This window comes from Schistocerca serialis, chromosome 6 (assembly GCF_023864345.2).
Source record: "Schistocerca serialis cubense isolate TAMUIC-IGC-003099 chromosome 6, iqSchSeri2.2, whole genome shotgun sequence".
Lineage (NCBI taxonomy): Eukaryota > Metazoa > Arthropoda > Insecta > Orthoptera > Acrididae > Schistocerca > Schistocerca serialis.
The window spans coordinates 334,877,865-334,900,321 of NC_064643.1; the positions used below are offsets into that span (position 1 = coordinate 334,877,865).

General features: G+C 44.6%; 1 protein-coding gene across 6 annotated transcripts in view; it reads right to left on the reverse strand.

Moving 5' to 3' along the window:
• Positions 1-22,457, reverse strand: part of LOC126483630 (uncharacterized) — a 497,523-nt gene that overhangs the window by 199,028 nt on the left and 276,038 nt on the right. For all 6 annotated transcript variants that reach the window (XM_050106684.1, XM_050106680.1, XM_050106683.1 and 3 more), the window contains 2 exons: positions 20,150-20,441; positions 130-203 (listed from right to left, as the gene is read on the reverse strand). In XM_050106684.1, coding sequence (XP_049962641.1) covers positions 130-203; positions 20,150-20,441 — 366 coding nt within the window. The remainder of the gene's footprint in view (positions 1-129; positions 204-20,149; positions 20,442-22,457) is intronic.

Here is a 22,457-nt window from a genome sequence, read left to right on the forward strand (position 1 = left end):
CACACACACACACACACACACACACACACACACACACTCACTCACTCACTCACTCACTCACTCACTCTATTCTGTAAGTTGCTACCTGAAAGGAGGCCAAATTGTGTAGAAACATCCGTAGTCACCTACCATCTCCCTCCTCAGCCCCGTCGCCATCAGGCTCGTCAGCTCCACGCAAGCGGTCTGATGTGCCATTGCCATTCCTGCTGACAGGAAAAGTTCCAATATTCGTTCAAGTCTCACTATATACAATTTAAGTAAACAGATGCCTGTGATGAAGAGTCAATCAGTATTTTTAAGGTTTATTTCATTCACAATTAGATGTACAGATAATTTAAAATAAAGTCACATTTTGAAATGTGCCCCCACCACATTCAAAGCAGAGTATGACTATTGCACTACTAACTAGTTTGTAAGAAAAATTAACTTATCATACAATGTTCTCCTCAGTACAGAGCATTCAAAAAGGTGCCAGTCAGACTGTTCATTCGTCCAACCTACTCACCCACCTTGTTGCACACATACCATCATAAAGAACCTTCTGGAACCCTGAACTAGTCAAGATACACATTAACGAAAGACAGGCAACTTCTGTAAGTGTAATCTGTACATTCTAGTAACAATAAACCTTTGTTACCCTACTTAACTCTGTTTGTGAAAAAGGAAGATTGGTATTAACATTCCGCTAATGTCAAGACCACTAGAGAGAGAACACAAGCTCGGGTTAAGGAAGGATGGGAACAGAAGTCGCTGCATTCTCATTATATGAGATAGCTGTAGTTCATCTTCTATTGGTAGTTTAATATAACCCTGCTATTAACCATGAAGCTAACAAGAATCCTTTAACCTAGATAATCAGATAATTTGGAGGAGGAGTGGCTAATAAAATATGTTTTCAGTTTTCCGGTAACTGGTAGTACTCAAATTTCTTGTATTAAATTCGATGGGAGCACCAAAGTAAAAAATTCCACTGTGAACATTAGACAATGAGGCAAAGTTTACATGAAAATTATTTTTCTTTCTAGAAATTTAATAGTGCAAATCACACATCAAGTGAAACTAATTTTCATTATCCTGAACAAGAAACAGTAAGGAGTAAATGTATTGTTAAGTGAGTAAGAATTTCTAGAATCTTTCCAAAGGCTTCTGCAAGACATATGGTTATCTATTTTACAAACTATTTGTACTACTCACTTATGCTGTGTATAAACACTTTATTTTCTTTAGACGTCCTGCACCGGAACATGACACCATAAAACAACAGGGAGAGGAAATATCCACAAATAACCATTGCTCTTGACTTCAGCTGAACATAATAAGAGATTATTCTAAGCGCAAAACATGCTGAACTGTGTTCCTTGATTAGTTTATCTATGAATCTGCTTGTCATGCAGATGGACACTAAGGAATTTTACGCAGGGTGTCTTGTTTATTGTAAGGTCATTAATGTCTCCTCCTAGTGCCAACTAGTCATGTTTGCTTGTTTGAAATTGCCTTATATGAGTCTTTGCGAGGCAAACTGCTAGCTGTGAATCTTTTATAGGACTGTTCAGCTGTCATGTGAGCTGTGTCTGGTAAGGTAAGGATCTTACCCTCAATCAGTACAATTGTGTTATCAGTAGATACAATAGATCCGCTGTGAACACAACGGAACACATGATGAAATATCAATGTTTCGAAAACAGTCTGTGATCCAATTCAACCATTTTGGAGCAAAGGACCAACAGATTCCTTACAAAGAAGATTTAATAGGGCCTTGAAAGAAATTAGTTTCCTGTATTGTCTGTTTTTTATATGCTGCCAGGAAACTAATTTTCTTTCAAGAAATTTATCATGACTGTGAACCTTATTGCAAATTTAGTAAAGTGTTTTGTATTGGTTCCAGATAAATTTCTACAGGATACATTTTACATCAACCAATTTATAATCCAGAACAAACAGGTATCATGTCCCATTTCGTTAATTCTTACCACTGTAAAAACCATCTGCTAAGTGCAATTATGGTTGGAACAGAAAACCTGATAATGTTTTGTGTTCTCATTGTGAGCAGAAGCAACATAATTACATTACGCCACAACAAAATCACTTAGTGTGACATACTTTTGTTTTGGCAGCTTGTCAGAGCCTAAACACTTCACTTCATATTTTGTTTTCTTTGTTGTTAACATGCGAAAGAGAGCACCTACTGTTGTGGTTTCAGGCCCATGTGCTGGATTATAAAGAACTTCATTTCGACACTTTTCAGTGAACCAAAGAAATGAATACCATTGGCTGGTGGGTGATATCTGGTAAACTGGGCAGATATAGCAGATACTCCAATCTCATATTCTATGTGGTATCAATTTGTACTTACAGATCAGCCATTCCACACATCTCCTCCTCCTCCTGCTCCTCCTCCTGCTCCTCCTCTCAGTCTAGGGTTGAGTGCCCTGCTCTCCTTTCCAACCTTCCCCAATCAATCACTCTTTCCTTCTTGAAGGAACTGAGAGCCCAAAGCCAAGTTTTGTTTTTCATACTTTAAATGTCATTCTCCTCTCAGTCTAGGACCGAGTTAAGAGCTCTCCTTTGCAATCGTTCCCAACCTATCATTCTTCTCTGTGTGAGGAAGGAACTAACAATTCCAAAAGCTAATTACCATCTTTCTACACTCCTGGAAATTGAAATAAGAACACCGTGAATTCATTGTCCCAGGAAGGGGAAACTTTATTGACACATTCCTGGGGTCAGATACATCACATGATCACACTGACAGAACCACATGCACATAGACACAGGCAACAGAGCAAGCACAATGTCGGCACTAGTACAGTGTATATCCACCTTTCGCAGCAATGCAGGCTGCTATTCTCCCATGGAGACGATCGTAGAGATGCTGGATGTAGTCCTGTGGAACTGCTTGCCATGCCATTTCCACCTGGCGCCTCAGTTGGACCAGCGTTCGTGCTGGACGTGCAGACCACGTGAGACGATGCTTCATCCAGTCCCAAACATGCTCAATGGGGGACAGATCCGGAGATCTTGCTGGCCAGGGTAGTTGACTTACACCTTCTAGAGCACGTTGGGTGGCACAGGATACATGCGGACGTGCATTGTCCTGTTGGAACAGCAAGTTCCCTTGCCGGTCTAGGAATGGTAGAACGATGGGTTCGATGACGGTTTGGATGTACCGTGCACTATTCAGTGTCCCCTCGACGATCACCAGTGGTGTACGGCCAGTGTAGGAGATCGCTCCCCACACCATGATGCCGGGTGTTGGCCCTGTGTGCCTCGGTCGTATGCAGTCCTGATTGTGGCGGTCACCTGCACGGCGCCAAACACGCATACGACCATCATTGGCACCAAGGCAGAAGCGACTCTCATCGCTGAATACGACACATCTCCATTCGTCCCTCCATTCACGTCTGTCGCGACACCACTGGAGGCGGGCTGCACGATGTTGGGGTGTGAGCGGAAGACGGCCTAACGGTGTGCGGGACCGTAGCCCAGCTTCATGGAGACGGTTGCGAATGGTCCTCGCCGATACCCCAGGAGCAACAGTGTCCCTAATTTGCTGGGAAGTGGCGGTGCGGTCCCCTACGGCACTGCGTAGGATCCTACGGTCTTGGCGTGCATCCGTGCGTCGCTGCGGTCCAGTCCCAGGTTGACGGGCACGTGCACCTTCCGCCGACCACTGGCGACAACATCGATGTACTGTGGAGACCTCACGCCCCACGTGTTGAGCAATTCGGCGGTACGTCCACCCGGCCTCCCGCATGCCCACTATATGCCCTCGCTCAAAGTCCGTCAACTGCACATACGGTTCACGTCCATGCTGTCGCGGCATGCTACCAGTGTTAAAGACTGCGATGGAGCTCCGTATGCCACGGCAAACTGGCTGACACTGACGGCGGCGGTGCACAAATGCTGCGCAGCTAGCGCCATTCGACGGCCAACACCGCGGTTCCTGGTGTGTCCGCTGTGCCGTGCGTGTGATCACTGCTTGTACAGCCCTCTCGCAGTGTCCGGAGCAAGTATGGTGGGTCTGACACACCGGTGTCAATGTGTTCTTTTTTCCATTTCCAGGAGTGTATGTTACATGTGTGTAACAACAGTATTTGAAATTTTGACTCCTGGAGGTAAATCATGGTCAGCCATTCTGTCTACCTGTGATGATATACAAGATTATACCTAGGCTGCTGAAACATATCACTTCTAGGTTACTGTACAAATGCCTTTAAACTGGTGGGAAGGAGTGCAGGCCGGCCGGTGTGGCTGTGCCTTTCTAGGCGCTTCAGTCTGGAACTGCATGACCGCTACGGTTGCAGGTTCGAATCCTGCCTCGGGCATGGATGTGTGTGATGTCTTTAGGTTAGTTAGGTTTAAGTAGTTCTAAGTTCTAGGGGACTGATGACCACAGATGTTAAGTCCCATAGTGCTCAGAACCATTTTTGAAGGAATGCAAGGCATTGTCATCTTTTGAACCAATTACAGCACAGCAAGACAAGCTGGTTCTGAAGTTGTCACTACCTTGTAGCCGACTTCTACACAAACAATGTATTAGTGTGTGACTATCTGCTTCTATAGAGTTGTGATTGATTTGACTTTCACATTGCTCCTTAGACGATCTCTGGCTAAGCAAGCCCTGTATTGCGCCAAAAAATTGACAGCTCTGAACATGAAAAAATAAAAAGAAAGTATGTAATTTTTGGTGTTACTGCTTTGACTACAGTTTTTGTTTATTAAAGAAGACCACTAAAAGGACATCATTTGCAAAGTGACAATATGAGTGCTGTTGAGGGGTCAGGCTTCAGAACTGCTTTGAAGGACGCGTTAGTTTTATGAGCAAGGCAACAGATTTTTTTTTTTTTTCTGTACATGGGCGTCCATCAACTCCTGCTAATACAGTTTTAGAGCGAACCTAAAAATTCTAGGAGTTGGTGAAAGAACTATACTACAGCAAGGGGTTCTATTTCAAGGCTTGCTTCATACTGAAGCAAACCATGTGGAACACAGGCGCTGTGGAGAGAATAGAAAATCTGCTCTGTCTGTAAAGGCTGTTAGTGACACTAAAGTTATTGTCCAGTCCCTAGTAAATTAGTCAGGAACTGAAATTAAGAGTAGCAAAGAAAAAGCTGAAATGCTTAACTCCATTTTTAAAAGTTCCTTTACAAAGGAGAGCCCAGGAGAATTGCCCCAATTTAATTCTCTTCCAACTGAAAAGAGGAATGAAATAGGCACTAGTGTCAGTGACATCGAGAGAAAGCTGAAATCGTTAAAATTGAATAAAGCTCCATGGTCTGATGGAAAAAGGCACAGGTCACACTCATCTACAAGAAGGTTAGTAGAAGTGATCCACAAAACTACTGTCCAATATCCTTGACATAGATTTGTTGTAGAATCTTAGAACATATTCTGAACTCCGACATAATGAGGTATCTTTAACATTATGACCTCCTCAATGCCAACCAGCACGATTTAGAAAACATCGATCATGTGGAACCCAACTCGCACTTTTTCTCACATGACATACTGACAGCCCTAGATCAAAGCAACCAGGTAGATGCAGTATTTATTTATTTCTGAAAAGCATTTGACTCAGTACCACACCTATACTTATTGTCAAAAGTATGATTATATGGGCTATCACATGAAATTTTTGAGTGAACTGAGGACTTTTCGACAAGGAGGACACAGCATTTTATCTTGGATGGAGAGTAATCATCAGATGAAGTGATTTCAGGTGTGTCCCTGGGAAGTCTGTTGGAACCCTTGCTGTTCACATTTTATATTAATGACCCTGCAGACAATATTACTAGTAAAAATCAGGCTTTTTGCAGATGATGCAGTTATCTATAATGAAGTACTATCTGAGAGAGGTTGCATAAATATTCATTCAGATCTTGGTAAGATTTCAACATGGTGTAGACATTGGCAAATTGCTCTAAATGACCATAAATGTAAAATTCTGCATTCCACAAAAGGAAAAAAGATACATCTACATCTACATGGATACTCTGCAAATTACATTTAAGTGCCTGGAAGAGGGTTCATCAAACCACCTTCACATTTCTCTATTATTCCAATCTCTTATAGCATGCGGAAAGAATGAACATCTATATCTTTCCGTACGAGCTCTGATTTCCCTTATTTTATCATGGTGATAGTGTCTCCCTATGTAGGTCGGTGTCAAAAAAATATTTATGCATTCGGACGAGGAAGTTGGTGATTGGAATTTCGTGCGAAGATTCTTTTAATGATGTCCAGCCCAAATCCTGTATCATTTCTGCGACACTCTCTCCCCTATAATACAAAACATGCTGACCTTCTTTGAACTTTTTCTATGTACTCTGTCAGTCCTATCTGGTAAGGATCCCACACCGTGCAGCAGAATTCTAAAAGAGGACAGACAAGTTTAGTGTGGAAGTCTCCTTAGTAGCTCTGTTACATTTTCGAAGTGTCCTGCCTTAAAACGCAGTCTTTGGTTAGCCTTCCCCACATTTTCTGTGTGTTCCTTCCAATTTAAGTTGTTCGTAATTGTAATACCTAGGTATTTAGTTGAATTTACAGCTTTTAGATTAGACCGATTTATCGTGTAACCGAAGTTTAGTGAATTCCTTTTAGCACTCTTGTGGATGACCTCACACTTTTCGTTATTTAGGGTCAACTGTCAATTTTTGCACCATTCAGATATCTTCCCTAAATCATTTTGCAATTTTTTTTTGATCGTCTGATGACTTTATTAGTAGATAAATGACAGCGTCATCTGCAAACAACCTAATACGGCTGCTCAGGTTGTCTCCCAAATTGTTAATATAGATAAGGAACAGCAAAGGGCCTATAACACTACCTTGTGGAATGCCAGAAATCACATCTGTTTTACTAGATGACTTTCCATCAATTACTACGAACTGTGACCTCTCTGACAGGAAATCACAAATCCAGTCACATAACTAACACGATATTCCATAAGCACGCAATTTCACTACGAGCCGCTTGTGTGGTATCGTGTCAAAAGCCTTCCGGAAATCCAGAAATATGGAATCGATCTAAAATCCCTTGTCAATAGCGCTCACTCAACACTTCATGTGAATAAGGAGATAGTTGTGTTTCACAGGAACAATGTTTCCTAAACCCATGTCGACTGTTTGTCAATAGACAGTTTTCTTCGGGGTAATTCATAATGTTTGAACACAATGTATGTTCCAAAATCCTGCTGCACATCGACGTTAATGATATGGGCTTGTAATTTAGTGGATTACTCTTACTACCTTTCTCGAATATTGGTGTGATCTGTGCAACTTTCCAGTCTTTGCGTATGGATCTTTTGTTGAGCGAATGGTTGTATATGATTGTTAAGTATGGAGCTAATGCATCAGCATACTCCTAAAGTATGCGAGAGCACCAGCAGCAGCGAGTACTGTTTGTATAAAGCGTTTATTTTGCATTTTGTTTACGACCTTCCACTAAGGAAGGGATTCTATTTGTGTTTATCTGCTCTGCATAGTAACTAACAGTTCTTGATAAAACTTTACGTAGTTTTCGTGTTAGATTTCTTAGTGTTTTCTTGATCGTTTAGAACAGAAAGCGCCCTAAAACCGTCTTTTGTTTGTTTCGCGGCCGTTAGCCACTAGTCACTTGAATCAGCAGTTGTCTTGTGACAGCCAGAGCGAGAGCACCAGCAGCAGCGAGTACTGTTTGTATAAAGCGTTTTTGTACTTATTTGCTGCGCTTAGCTTTTAAATAGTTTTTCTGGGAAAACCTAGCGTAGTTTTCGCGTCTCGTATTTCAGTGAGTGTTTCTTGATTATCAGAGTAGCTCATCAGAAGATTATCTTGGGAATTTGTCACCGTATAGAGTAGGGTAAACATAGTCATGTGTAGGGACTGTGGTGGTTGTGAGCGGACGCAAGGAGAATTGGCCACTCTTCGGGGGCAGGTGGAGGCTTTGTCTGTTAGGCTCATCGAGCTCGAGGCGCAGGCGTCGGCTCGTAGTGGCGTTGGGGCAACTGTGGTGAGACCTATGCCTACTTCGGTGGCCTTGGAATCACATGGAACCCCTGATGTCGCTGCGTCTTCTGGCAGTGAGCATCTTACCGGTCAGCCATCACTCCAGGGTGAATGGCGGACAGTGGTGGGCTCGCGCGTGCCTGGCCGAAAGGCGAAGGTGGGATCTGGCCGCGTGGCAGCTGCCTTACCCCTTTCCAACAGGTACGGGGTGCTTCCTAGTGGTGATGACATCGTTTCCGAGCCACCACAGGATGCCTTGCCTGTTGGGCCAGTGGCCGATTCTCCGGCAAGGTCCCGACAGTCACAGAGGGCGGGCCTATTAGTTATAGGGAGCTCCAACGTTAGGCGGGTTATGGAGCCCCTCAGGAAAATAGCGGGTAGGTCGGGGAAGAATGCCAGTGTGCACTCTGTGTGCTTGCCGGGGGGTCTCGTCCGTAATGTGGAGGAGGCCCTTCCGGCAGCTATTGAACGCACTGGGTGTGACCGGCTGCAGATAGTAGCACATGTCGGAATGAATGACGCCTGCCGCTTGGGTTCTGAGGCCATCCTTGGTTCCTTCCGGCGGCTGGCTGATTTGGTGAAGACAACCAGCATCGCACGCGGAGTGCAAGCTGAGCTTAATATCTGCAGCATAGTGCCCAGAGTCGATCGCGGTCCTCTGGTTTGGAGCCGTGTGGAGGGTCTAAACCAGAGGCTCAGACGACTCTGCGACTATAATGGTTGCAAATTCATCGACCTCCGTTATTGGGTGGAGAACTGTAGGGCCCCCCTAGACAGGTCAGGCGTGCACTACACACTGGAAGCAGCTACTAGGGTAGCAGAGTACGTGTGGCGTGCACACGGGGGTTTTTTAGGTTAGAGGGACCCCCCTTGGGCGAAACGATAAAATACCTGACGGCTTACCAGAGAGGACATTATCATCGTTGATAAAGAACGTCCGTCCTCAGAGACCAAAAACAGGAAAAGTTAACATAATATTGGTAAACTGCAGGAGTATCCAGGGCAAGGTTCCTGAACTAGTATCTCTTATTGAAGGAAATAGTGCGCATATAGTATTAGGAACGGAAAGTTGGTTAAAACCGGAAGTGAACAGTAACGAAATCCTAGACACAGAATGGAATAGATACCGCAAGGATAGGATAAACGCCAATGGTGGAGGAGTATTTATAGCAGTAAAGAATTCAATAATATCCAGTGAAGTTATTAGCGAATGCGAAATAATCTGGGTTAAGTTAAGTATCAAAGGTGGGTCAGATATGATAGTCGGATGCTTCTATAGACCACCTGCATCAGCAACCATAGTAGTTGAGCGCCTCAGAGAGAACCTGCAGAACGTCGTGAAGAAGTTTCGTGATCATACTATTGTAATAGGGGGAGACTTCAATCTACCAGGTATAGAATGGGATAGTCACACAATCAGAACTGGAGCCAGGGACAGAGACTCTTGTGACATTATCCTGACTGCCTTGTCCGAGAATTACTTCGAGCAGATAGTTAGAGAACCAACTCGTGAAGCTAACGTTTTAGACTTCATAGCAACAAATAGACCGGAACTTTTCGACTCCGTGAATGTAGAAGAGGGTATCAGTGATCATAAGTCAGTGGTTGCATCAATGACTACAAGTGTAATAAGAAATGCCAAGAAAGGAAGGAAAATATATTTGCTTAACAAGAGTGATAGGGCACAAATCGCAGAATATCTGAGTGACCACCATCAAACGTTCATTTCTGAGGAAGAGGATGTGGAACAAAAATGGAAAAAATTCAGAAACATCGTCCAGTAAGCCTTAGATAAGTTCGTACCGACTAAGGTCCAAAGCGAGGGGAAAGATCCACCGTAGTATAACAATCATGTACGAAAGGTACTACGGAAACAAAGAAAGCTTCATCATAGGTTTAAGAGTAGTCGAATCATAGCTGATAAGGAAAAGCTGAACGAAGCGAAAAAGAGCGTAAAGAGAGCAATGAGAGAAGCATTCAACGAATTCGAACATAAAACATTGGCAAACAATCTAAACAAGAACCCTAAAAAGTTTTGGTCATATGTAAAATCGGTAAGCGGATCTAAATCCCCTATTCAGTCACTCGTTGACCACGATGGCACCGAAACAGAGGACGACCGAAGAAAGGCAGAAATACTGAATTCAGTGTTCCGAAACCGTTTCACTGCGGAAAATCGTAACACGGTCCCTGACTTCAGCCGTCGCACGGACGCCAAAATGGAAAATATTGAAATAAACGATATCGGAATTGAAAAACAACTGCTATCACTTAGTAGCGGAAAAGCATCCGGACCAGACGAGATACCCTTAAGATTCTACAGTGATTATGCTAAAGAACTTGCCCCCTTTCTATCAGCAATTTATCGTAGATCGCTGGAAGAACGTAAAGTACCTAGCGACTGGAAGAAAGCGCAGGTCGTTCCCATTTTCAAGAAAGGTCATAAATCAGATGTGAATAATTATAGGCCTATTTCGCTTACGTCAATCTGTTGTAGAATAATGGAACATGTTTTGTGTTCTCGTATTATGACGTTCTTAGATAATACAAATCTCCTTCATCATAACCAACATGGATTCCGCAAACAGAGATCATGTGAAACTCAGCTCGCCCTATTTGCCCAAGAAATTCACAGTGCCGTAGACACTGGCGAGCAGATTGATGCCGTATTCCTGGACTTCAGGAAGGCATTTGATATGGTTCCGCACTTACGTTTAGTGAAAAAAATACGAGCTTACGGAATATCGGACCAGGTTTGTGATTGGATTCAGGATTTCCTAGAAGAAAGAACACAACATGTCATTCTTAACGGTTCAAAATCTGCAGATGTAGAGGTAATTTCGGGAGTACCGCAGGGAAGCGTGATAGGACCTTTATTGTTTACAATATACATAAATGACTTAGTTGACAACATCGGTAGCTCCGTGAGGCTATTTGCAGATGACACGGTTGTCTACAAGAAAGTAGCAACATCAGAAGACTCGTACGTACTCCAGGAGGACCTGCAGAGGATTAATGCATGGTGCGACAGCTGGCAGCTTTCCCTAAACGTAGATAAATGTAATATAATGCGCATACATAGGGGCAGAAATCCATTCCAGTACGATTATGCCATAGGTGGTAAATCATTGGAAGCGGTAACGACCGTAAAATACTTAGGAGTTACTATCCGGAGCGATCTGAAGTGGAATGATCACATAAAACAAATAGTGGGAAAAGCAGGCGCCAGGTTGAGATTCATAGGAAGAATTCTAAGAAAATGTGACTCATCGACGAAAGAAGTAGCTTACAAAACGCTTGTTCGTCCGATTCTTGAGTATTGCTCATCAGTATGGGGCCCTTACCAGGTTGGATTAATAGAAGAGATAGACATGATCCAGCGAAAAGCAGCGCGATTCGTCATGGGGACATTTAGTCAGCGCGAGAGCGTTACGGAGATGCTGAACAAGCTCCAGTGGCGGACACTTCAAGAAAGGCGTTACGCAATACGGAGAGGTTTATTATCGAAATTACGAGAGAGCACATTCCGGGAAGAGATGGGCAACATATTACTACCGCCCACATATATCTCGCGTAATGATCACAACGAAAAGATCCGAGAAATTAGAGCAAATACGGAGACTTACAAGCAGTCGTTCTTCCCACGCACAATTCGTGAATGGAACAGGGAAGGGGGGATCAGATAGTGGTACAATAAGTACCCTCCGCCACACACCGTAAGGTGGCTCGCGGAGTATAGATGTAGATGTAGATGTAGAAAGGAACCTAATTGGTATACAGTCTGGGCCAGGAGACTTGCTTTTATTAAGTGATTTAAGTTGCTTCACTACTCTGAGGATATTTACTTCTGCATTACTCACGTTGGCAGCTGTTCTCGATTTGAGTTATGGAGTATTAACTTCGTCGTCTTTTGTGAAGGCATTTCACAAGGCTGTGTTTAGTAACTGCTTTGGCAGCACTGCCATCGATAGTATCTCCATTGCTATCATGCAGAGAAGGCACTGATTGCTTCTTGCCGCTAACATACTTCACATACGACCAGAATCTCTCTGGATTTTCTGTCAAGTTTCGAGACAAAGTTTCGTTGTAGAAACTGTTACAAGCATCTTGCATTGAAGTGCGCATTAAATTTAGAGCCTCTGTAAAAGATTGCCATCTTGGGGATTTTGCGTCTGTTTAAATTTGGCATGTTTGTTTCATTGCCTCTGCAACAGTCTTCTAACCCGTTTTATGTACCAAGGAGGATCAGCCCCATCATTTGTTAATTTATTTGGTATAAATCTCTCAATTGCTGCTGATACTATTTCTTTGAATTCAAGCCACATGTGGTCTACACTTATATTATTAATTTGGAAGGAGTGGAGATTGTCTCTCAGGAAGGTGTCAAGTGAATTTTTATCTCCTTTTTTGAATAGGTATATTTTCCGTTTATTTTTGGAGGCTTTGTCGCTATGACAACTCTGTGTTCACTAACCGCTGTATCCGTTTTTTTTTTTTTTTTTTTTTTTTTTTTTTTTTTTTTTTTTTTTTTGTGTGGCGCAAAACTTCTATGGTCATTAGCGCCCAGCCCGTGACGTAGAAAACAGGAAAAAAACGAAATTTAAAATCAGCAGCAATGGGAACAAAGTCATAAAATTTGAGAAACTAAAGGCAGAAGGAATGCTTAAAAATCCGCTATAGAAAGGGGTTGGTTGTCCCCCAAAAAAAGCTTCAAATGACTGACGTCATTTCACTGGCACTAATAAACTGTAGAACGCGGTCAGCTGAGCGCGTGTCATCTGCTAAAATCGACGATAGATCAGGCGATAGCTGTAGACGGGAGCGTAACGGATTAAAATAGGGGCATTCAATTAAAAGGTGTCTTACCGTCCACAGCTGAGAGCAGTGGGGACAGAGTGGGGGAGGATCGCCGGTTAAAAGATGTCGATGACTAAAAAGACAGTGCCCTATCCGGAGTCGAGCTAAAATTACCTCCTCCCGACGACGCGTTCGGGAGGAAGAGGTCCAAGCGCAAGGAAGGGCTTTCACTTCCCGCAATTTATTGTGGGGAAGTGTTGACCAATGTGCATGCCATAAATGAGCAACTTGGCGACATAAACCGCTCCGTAGATCGGTAAACGGAAGAGACTGAATAGCTGGCCGAGGAAGAGAGACTGCAGCCTTGGCCGCTATATCGGCCGCCTCATTTCCACAGATACCAGCGTGTCCCGGGAGCCAGAGGAACGCCACTGAGACGCCCCCCAGGTGGAGCAAGTGCAGACAGTCCTGAATCCGGTGGACCAGAGGGTGCACAGGGTAAAGAGCTTGGAGACTTAGGAGAGAGCTGAGAGAATCTGAGCAGATTACGTACTGTATCCGCTGATGGCGGCGGATGTAGTGGACAGCCTGGAGAACAGCGTAAAGCTCCGCAGTATAAACCGAACACTGGTCGGGAAGCCGAAAGTGATTTGGGGTGTCGCCAACAATATAGGCACTCCCTACACCTAACGATGTTTTCGAGCCATCGGTGTAAATAAATGTGGCTTCCGTCATTTGTGCACATAGAGCAGCAAATGCCCGACGGTAAACAAGTGTAGGGGTACCATCCTTGGGAAATTGACATAGGTCTCTGAGCAAGTCGATCCGGGGACGGAGCCAAGGCGGTGCTGTACCCCAAGTTGTCAAGAAGGTTTTAGGAAAGCGGAAGGAAAGAGAATGGAGCAGTTGACGGAAGCGGACTCCCGGGGGTAGTAGGGAGGAGGAGCGGCCTGCATACCCGACATCAAAGGAGGCGTCGAAAAAAAGGTTATGGGCTGGATTAGCAGGCATGGAAGACAGATGGCTAGCATAACGACTCAGAAGGACTGCCCGCCGATTGGACAGCGGAGGTTCAGCAGTCTCAGCATAAAGGCTTTCCACAGGGCTGGTGTAAAAAGCTCCAGACACTAAACGTAATCCGCGGTGGTGGATAGAGTCGAGACGCCGAAGAATAGACGGCCGAGCAGAGGAGTAGACTATGCTTCCATAATCCAATTTCGAGCGCACTAAGGCGCGATAGAGGCGGAGAAGGACCACTCGGTCCGCTCCCCAAGAGGTACCATTCAGGACACGGAGGGTGTTAAGGGAACGCAGACAGCGAGCCGAAAGATAGGAAACGTGGGAGGACCAGCACAGTTTTCTGTCAAACTTAAGACCCAAGAATTTAGCGACGTCGGAAAACGGAAGGTTGACAGGACCTAGATGTAAGGAGGGCGGAAGAAACTCCTTACGTCGCCAAAAATTAACACAAACGGTCTTACTGGGTGAGAAACGGAAGCCGGTTTCGATGCTCCACGAGTGGAGGCGATCGAGACATCCTTGAAGACGTCTTTCAAGAAGGCTGGTCCGTTGAGAGCTGTAGTAGATCGCAAAATCGTCCACAAAGAGGGAGCCTGAGACATCAGGAAGGAGACAATCCATAATTGGATTAATGGCGATGGCAAACAGTACAACACTCAGCACGGAGCCCTGGGGTACCCCGTTTTCTTGGGAGAAAGTACGGGAGAGAGTAGTGTTCACCCGCACCCTAAATGTGCGCTCTGCCATAAATTCGCGAAGAAAAAGGGGCAGCCGGCCTCGAAAGCCCCAAGAGAACAGTGTGCGGAGGATGCCTGTCCTCCAACAGGTATCGTATGCTCTCTCCAGATCAAAAAATATTGCTACCGTTTGGCGTTTCCGGAGAAAATTGTTCATGATATAAGTGGAGAGAGCAACAAGATGGTCAACGGCAGAACGATGCTTTCGGAATCCGCATTGGGCTGGTGTTAAAAGACTGCGGGACTCCAGCCACCAAGCTAAACGGTAATTCACCATACGCTCCAAAACCTTACAGACACTACTCGTGAGAGAAATGGGGCGATAGCTAGAGGGGAGATGTTTGTCCTTTCCAGGTTTCGGAACGGGAACGACAATAGCTTCCCGCCATCGCCTGGGAAAGGTACTGTCGGTCCAAATTCGATTATAAAGGCGAAGGAGGTAACGCAGGCTATGGGTTGATAAATGCAGCAACATTTGGACATGGATACCATCCGGTCCTGGGGCGGAGGAGCGAGAAGAAGAGAGTGCATGTTGGAGTTCGCGCATGGAGAAAACAGTATTGTAGCTTTCGCGATTTTGAGAGGAGAAAGCAAGAGGTCGCACTTCCGCTGCACGTTTCTTCGGGACAAACGCTGGCGGGTAATTTCAAGAGCTCGAAATCTCAGCAAAGTGCTGACCCAATGAGTTAGAAATTGCGACGGGGTCCACTAAGGTATCATGCGCGACAGTGAGCCCAGAGACCGGGGAGAAACTAGGCGCGCCTGAGAACCGTCGAAGCCGACTCCAAACTTCCGAGGAGGGAGTGAAGGTGTTAAATGAGCTAATAAAGTATTTCCAGCTTGCCTTCTTGCTATCGCGGATGACGCGACGGCATCGCGCACGGAGCTGCCTATATCGGATACAGTTGGCCAAAGTTGGATGGTGACGGAAAATGCGAAGAGCACGTCGCCGCTCACGTATTGCGTCACGGCATGCCTCGTTCCACCAAGGAACTGGAGGGCGCCGGGGCAATTCGGAGGTGCGTGGTATTGAACGTTCCGCAGCTGTGAGAATAACGTCGGTAAAATGTGTGACCTCATCGTCGACGCTGGGAAAGCGACGGTCATCTAATGTCGCTAGAGACGAAAAAAGTGTCCAATCGGCTTGGGCAAACTTCCAGCGTCGCGAGCGCATATATGGCAGTTGAGGCTGCAGTCGAAGAACACATGGAAAGTGGTCACTCGAGTGTGTATCATCAAGGGCGAACCATTCGAAGCGCCGAGCTAGCGGAACAGTACCGACCGCAAGGTCCAAATGGGATAAAGTTGCCGTGGAGGCAGACAAAAATGTGGGGACCCCAGTGTTGAGGCAGACTAGATCCGCTTGGTGGAAGACGTCTAGCAATAGTGAGCCACGTGGACAAGGATGTGGAGATCCCCAAAGCGGGTGGTGGGCATTGAAGTCCCCAACCAACAAATAGGGGGGTGGAAGCTGATCAAGAAGATGAAGGAGATCAGCTCGTGCCATTGGTGTAGACGATGGAATGTATACCGTACAAAGAGAGAACGTGTATCCAGAAAGGGAAAGACGGACGGCGACAGCTTGGAAGGAAGTGTTTAAGGGGATTGGGTGATAATGGAGAGTATCATGGAGCAGAATCATGAGTCCTCCATGGGCTGGAGTGCCTTCAACAGAGGGGAGGTCATATCGGACGGACTGAAAATGAGGGAGAACAAAGCGGTCATGGGGACGCAGCTTTGTTTCCTGAAGACAGAAGATGACCGGCGAGTAGGATCGTAAGAGGATCGACAATTCCTCCCGATTGGCGCGAATGCCACGGATATTCCAGTGGATAATGGACATAGGGTGAACAGAAAATGGAGGAACGTGACCAAGGGTGCTGTCAACTCAACGACTGCTCAGAGCTTGCGACCGACAGCATGGAATGGCGTTCAGTCGAAGGCAGAAGATCCTGATCATAGGTTGGTCAGGAGCAGCTCCTGCCACCAACGATCAGCCAGTTGACCGGCCACCAGCAGTGTGCCTCGGCGACACAGAAGATGGCCGAGGGCGATTTCCGCCAGGTGGTGCTGTAGATGGGACACGCCTTGGCGGAGAAGGAGAGGAACTGTGTTTCTTCGTAGCCTTCTTGGAGGTATGTTTAGATGAAGGAGGAACCGATGGTTGTGAAGTTGCAGTACTTAAAAACTCTTCACGAGAATGCTCTTTTTTCGAAGACTTGGCGTCTGACTTTTGGGCTCGAGATTTAGCAGAAACCGACGAAGGGTGAGCCATAGAGTGGGCAGGCGAAAGAGGTGAGGTTGAACGGGCGATCTTTGCGCTGGCCGATCTGACGACCGTGGTACTAAATGTGAGGTCGCAAGTCTGCGTGGCCGCCTCCTTTGTTGGCCGAGGAGAAGCAAGGACAGTGCTGTATTGTCCTTTCTGAGGCACGGTGGGCTGTCGACTGGCGAGTAACTTTCGAGCAGCAAAGGTCGACACCTTTTCCTTCACTGTTATTTCCTGGATCAGCTTTTCGTCCTTAAAAACGGGGCAATCTCGAGAGGAAGCAGCGTGGTCACCCATACAGTTGATGCAGCGAGGGGATGGAGGTGGACAAGCACCTTCATGGGCATCCTTGCCACACGTAACACATTTGGCCGGATTGGAACAGGACTGGCTGGTGTGATTGAACCGCTGACATCGATAGCAACGCGTAGGGTTTGGGACATAAGGGCGAACGGAAATTATCTCATAGCCTGCTTTGATTTTTGATGGGAGTTGAACTTTGTCAAATGTCAAGAAGACAGTGCGGGTTGGAATGATGTTCGAGTCAACCCTTTTCATAACCCGATGAACAGCCGTGACGCCCTGGTCAGACAGATAGTGCTGAATTTCTTCGTCAGACAATCCATCGAGGGAGCGTGTATAAACGACTCCACGCGAGGAATTTAAGGTACGGTGCGTTTCCACCCGGACAGGGAACGTGTGGAGCAGAGAAGTACGCAGCAATTTTTGAGCCTGGAGGGCACTGTGTGTTTCTAACAACAGGGTGCCAATCCGTAATCTGGAACAAGACTTTACAGGACCCGCAATTGCGTCGACACCTTTCTGAATAATGAAAGGGTTGACCGTGGAAAAGTCGTGACCTTCGTCAGACCGATAAACAACAAGGAACTGTGGCAACGATGGAAGAACCGTCTGTGGCTGAGACTCAGTGAACTTACGTTTGTGAGCAGACATAGTGGAAGGTGAGGAAACCATTGCGGAAGAATCCCCCATGATTACCGGCGTCTCCGATGGCGCGCTCCTCCCTTGTGGGGGCCCTCACCGAGGGCACACCCGCCTTAGGTGATTGTTCACACCTCAGGTCACACCTCCCAACAAACGGACGGAGGGACCAATCGGCACTTTCGGAAGGTATCAGCTCGGGTAATCACCCCTCCCTGGGCCTGGCCGTTACCAGGGGGTACGTACGTGTCCTACCTGTCTACCCGGGGCGGGAAATTACGTGTTACCCCGTCACCGGCTACGCATGGAAGTGTGTGGGTCGGCCTTCAGACACGCACAGGGAGGAAAAAAGAGAAAGGGAAAGGAAAGAAAAGGGGGTCTCAAACGCCGCAGCGGAGAAAAGGGCAAGGAGAAGAGGGAAGGAAAAGAGAAGGACAGAGGAAGGACGAGGACTTGCAAGTGTAAAAGCAAGGAATTTGGAACAGTTCCGAGCGTCCGTCTCCGGACGTAGGCACAAACCATACTCCCAGAGGGGGAGAAAGGGAAGGAAAGAGCCAGAGGTGAGGGGGGGGGGGGCGAAGATAGGGGACGGGGAGGGATGCGGAAAGGGAAGGGAAGGGAAGGTATGCAGCCCGGAAAGGAAGGAGGGCCACATTAGCTCGGGGTCCCGTGCTCGCTACGCACGTGTCCACAAAAGAGTTGTGGACCCCCTGGGGGGTGTATCCGTTTTGAGGCTCGTTATTAACTCAGGATTATTTGTTGCCAAGAGGTCAAGTGTGTTTTCAAAACCGTTTACGAATTGTGTGGGCTCATGAACTAACTGCTCGAATTAAGGATCCTGTGACTATAATACCAATGAGTCACTGTTGGAATTGGCCAACTCATACTAATACCTGGGTGTATCACTTTTTAGGGACATGAAATGGAATGATCTCATAGATTCAATCTTGGGTAAAGCAGGTGGTAGACTTTGGTTTATTGGTAGAATACCGGTGAAGTGCAATCAGTCGACAAAGGAGATTGCTTTCAAATCACTCGTGGGACTTGTTCTAGAATATTGCTCAAGTGTGTGGGACCCGTACCAGATAGGACTAATGAAGGATATTGAGTGTTTACACAGAAGGGCAGCATGAATGGTCACAGGTTTCTTTAATCCATGTGAGAGTGTCACAGAGATACCGAAGGAACTGAACTGGAGGATTCTTGAAGACAGATAAACTACCACAAGAAAGTCTATTCACAAAGTTTCAAGAACCAGCTTTAAATGACTACTTTAGGAATATACTACAACCCCTAATGTATCGCTCACACAGGTATCTTGAGGACAAGATCAGAACAATTACTCCAACACAGTAGCATTCAAACTATTATTCTTCCTGTGCTCCATACATGAATGGAAGAGCAAGAAATCCTAATAATTGGTGTAATGGGAAGTACCCTTTGCAATGCACCACACATTGGTTTGGAGTAACTTTAAAACTTACATTTAAATTAGTATATATATATATATATATATATATGGTTATAATAGAGGGAAACATTCCACGTAGGTGCGAAAGCTTGAATTTTGTGTGTATGTTTGTGTGTCTGTCGACCTGCCAGCACTTTCATTTGGTAAGTCACATCATCTTTGTTTTTTTTATATATATATATATATATATATATATATATATATATATATATATTTCCCCCCTCCCCCCCCCCCCCCCATAACACACATGGAAACGCTATTATGTGAAGGACTTGCTATGCAGACATCACCTCATGGAGAAAGAAATTAGACTACATTGGTGGTTTTTTTAGAGAAGCATATATTACAGACATAATTATAAATGAATATGAATGTTAATGATTTCTCTTGATGATGACACCGACGGCACCTGTTCTGACACCAATTTGAAATGCAGTGATGGAGAACTGGATGGAATTGTACCACTAACATTGTAAATTGGTGTGTGTAAATATATTCAGAATTAATGCTTTCGAACAGAGTATGCATCTGTTACTTTATTTCATTCTACAGATGTCAACAATGTTTATTTGTTATTCCTATATTTACATTATTATAGTTCATTTTATATACAGCTATTACGGTAACAATTCTGAGCAACTTCTAACTTCTGTTGTTATTTATTTATTCTACAGTTTCATCTATTATCGAACACTTTATCTGTAGTAATTTTCTCCAGTATCAGAAACACGTTCTTTGTTAAATTTATGTTTACATAATTATGTGAGGTCTTGGAACACTGCGTTTGTAACCTACATTTACAAATATACTTGCTATTAGATATGGCTGTGTGAGGTAATTTCTCATATATTATCTGCAGTTAAATAACTGACAGTGACAAGAAATGCAACAAAACTTAACAAATTAAGAAACTATTGACAGTACTGACCGAGACCGTGGCACCCAGACAGGACTAGGCGATCTATCGGGTCCGTCAGGTACAGGATCAGGTGGTGTCAACGTTTTAGTGCGCTGCAAGGCGAGCCTGATATCCCTGATTGCCGCTTCTACTGACGATGCAGAAGTGGCCGACCCACCAGAGCTACCAGATGCAGAGCCAGTGCTCGTTGACGCAGATGTAGCGTCCCCCGGAACTGCAATTGAGCGGTGTGGCTGAGGTGCAGGTGGTGGAGGTGTAGCCTGCATCTGTGGTGAGGTAACAGCAGTAGCCACTGCAGAACCTGCCACAACAGTATCACATTAATCCCTTTAAGTTCATGTAGTATCTGACAATTCTAGTCCATCTGCAAAAATAGAGAGAATTAATTAATTAAGTTAATGTGTTTGCCAGTTATTTGAGCTGCTTTTAAACTGGATGAAACAAAATGTTGTTAATATTGGAAAGTGAAAGTACTTGGCCATGTCTGTAACCATCATATCATTTGAGTGCTTACATACCATACAGTCACATAATTAAAGGATATTCGTAAGACAAATCTAAAAGTGTAATCCAGAAAGTAATCATCTAGAGCATAATCCCACTGCACAGTTCAATATCAGGCTTTTACCTGAAGCCAAAAGGCTTCCTCGACTTCTTGTCTCACTGCTGTAGGAGAGTCAGTTGAAACAAGTGGGTAGTTCGTGCAGCTATGTTATCATAATGCTGTTGTGGTGTAATGATCAGCCTATCTGCCTAGTAAGCAAGATGACACGGGTTTGAGTTCCGACAGCAGCACAAATTTTAATTCACTTCTTCAGCTTCCAACGTTATCATGTTTAAAATGAACTGTGTGATACAGCAGCAACTACTGTGAGGTCAGAGGTGCCACAATTTCAATTTATCAATGTTCAGAAGTTGAAACTTGCAGAAAATTACCATTTACTCGTAATACAGTTACTAACAAAAGTAATGTGATGAAGTGGTGTTTAATGATCAACAATCAATGAACAAATGAGTGTGACTGAAGTCGACTTCAATGTTACCATTCATCACAGGTGATTTGAAAATGCAAGTGAAGAACAAAACCAGTCCAAGACATATGCACAATCCTGAAAGAGTTACACCATTCTTCCTGAAATAGTTGTCTTTCTTCTCTAGGTGAAATAGTGTCTGAACATTTAGCAAAATTTGTGCAAGGTGGGTTCCTGAGCAAGACCAAGAGTCGATCACTGAGTGGCATTATCATTCATCATGCAGAACACAGTGATAACTTAACAAGAGAAGAAGACTGCTTCGACAGAAACTCAAAGTGATGTTTTTTTTGGGACTGAAATGGTGTTCTTTTGGTGGTTTTCATGCCAAATAGCACTACAATCAAGGCAGAGCAACATTGTGATACCCTTAGAAGACTACAGCAAGCAATAATGTGTGTGTGTGTGTGTGTGTGTGTGTGTGTGTGTGCGTGCATGTGTGTGTGTACACACACATCTATTGTTGCCGCAGGCCTCAATGGCCAAATGGCCAGAAGCTTTATTTATGACAGTCTTTGTTGTGCCTACCTGCAACACAGCATCTCCGCTATATGGCGAGTACAACTTTCTCTTTCATAATATTGTTTCTTTCAGAATTCTTTCTTTCTTCGCAATAATGCCCAACCTCACACTGCTATTGAAACCAGACAATTGCTGGCTCAATTTGGAATGGAAAATACTGATCACCCACCAACAAGCTCGACTTTTCTCCAAGCAATTTTCATCTTTTCATGATGCTTGAGGAGGCCCTCGGTGGAAAACATTTTGGAACAATGCTGAGAAGAACAGTGAACAGCTGACTTAACACACTGGCAGCAGTCAACTACTACACAGAAATATTAAACATCACGGACACATAAGGAAAATGGTTGAACAAAGGAGATTGTTACGTAGAGAAACAAATTAGCCTTCTATTTTGTAAGTGACACATTTTTATTACTAAATTATGTTTCTTGAATTTATTAAAGTTAAACGGTTTTTACTTTGTGAATTTTCCTCAGACTCTCTTTTCATTAATAATGGAACTTTCAACACATTGCAGTACAGGTGTCAGGAACACTACTTTACATTAAATATGTCAAGCTTGTGCATTTTGGATTTTTCAGCTGGTTGTCTCTTAGGTCATTTTGTGATATTTCTCTCAGTTCTTGCACTGAATTGTACATTCCGTTGTCAGTAGTGGAAGATTTAGATGGTTCATATGACTCAACAGAAATTTTTTGTGGAATGTTCAAAATAATAACCGATCAAAGAAACTGAATACAGCAATTTAAACATTAAGGATG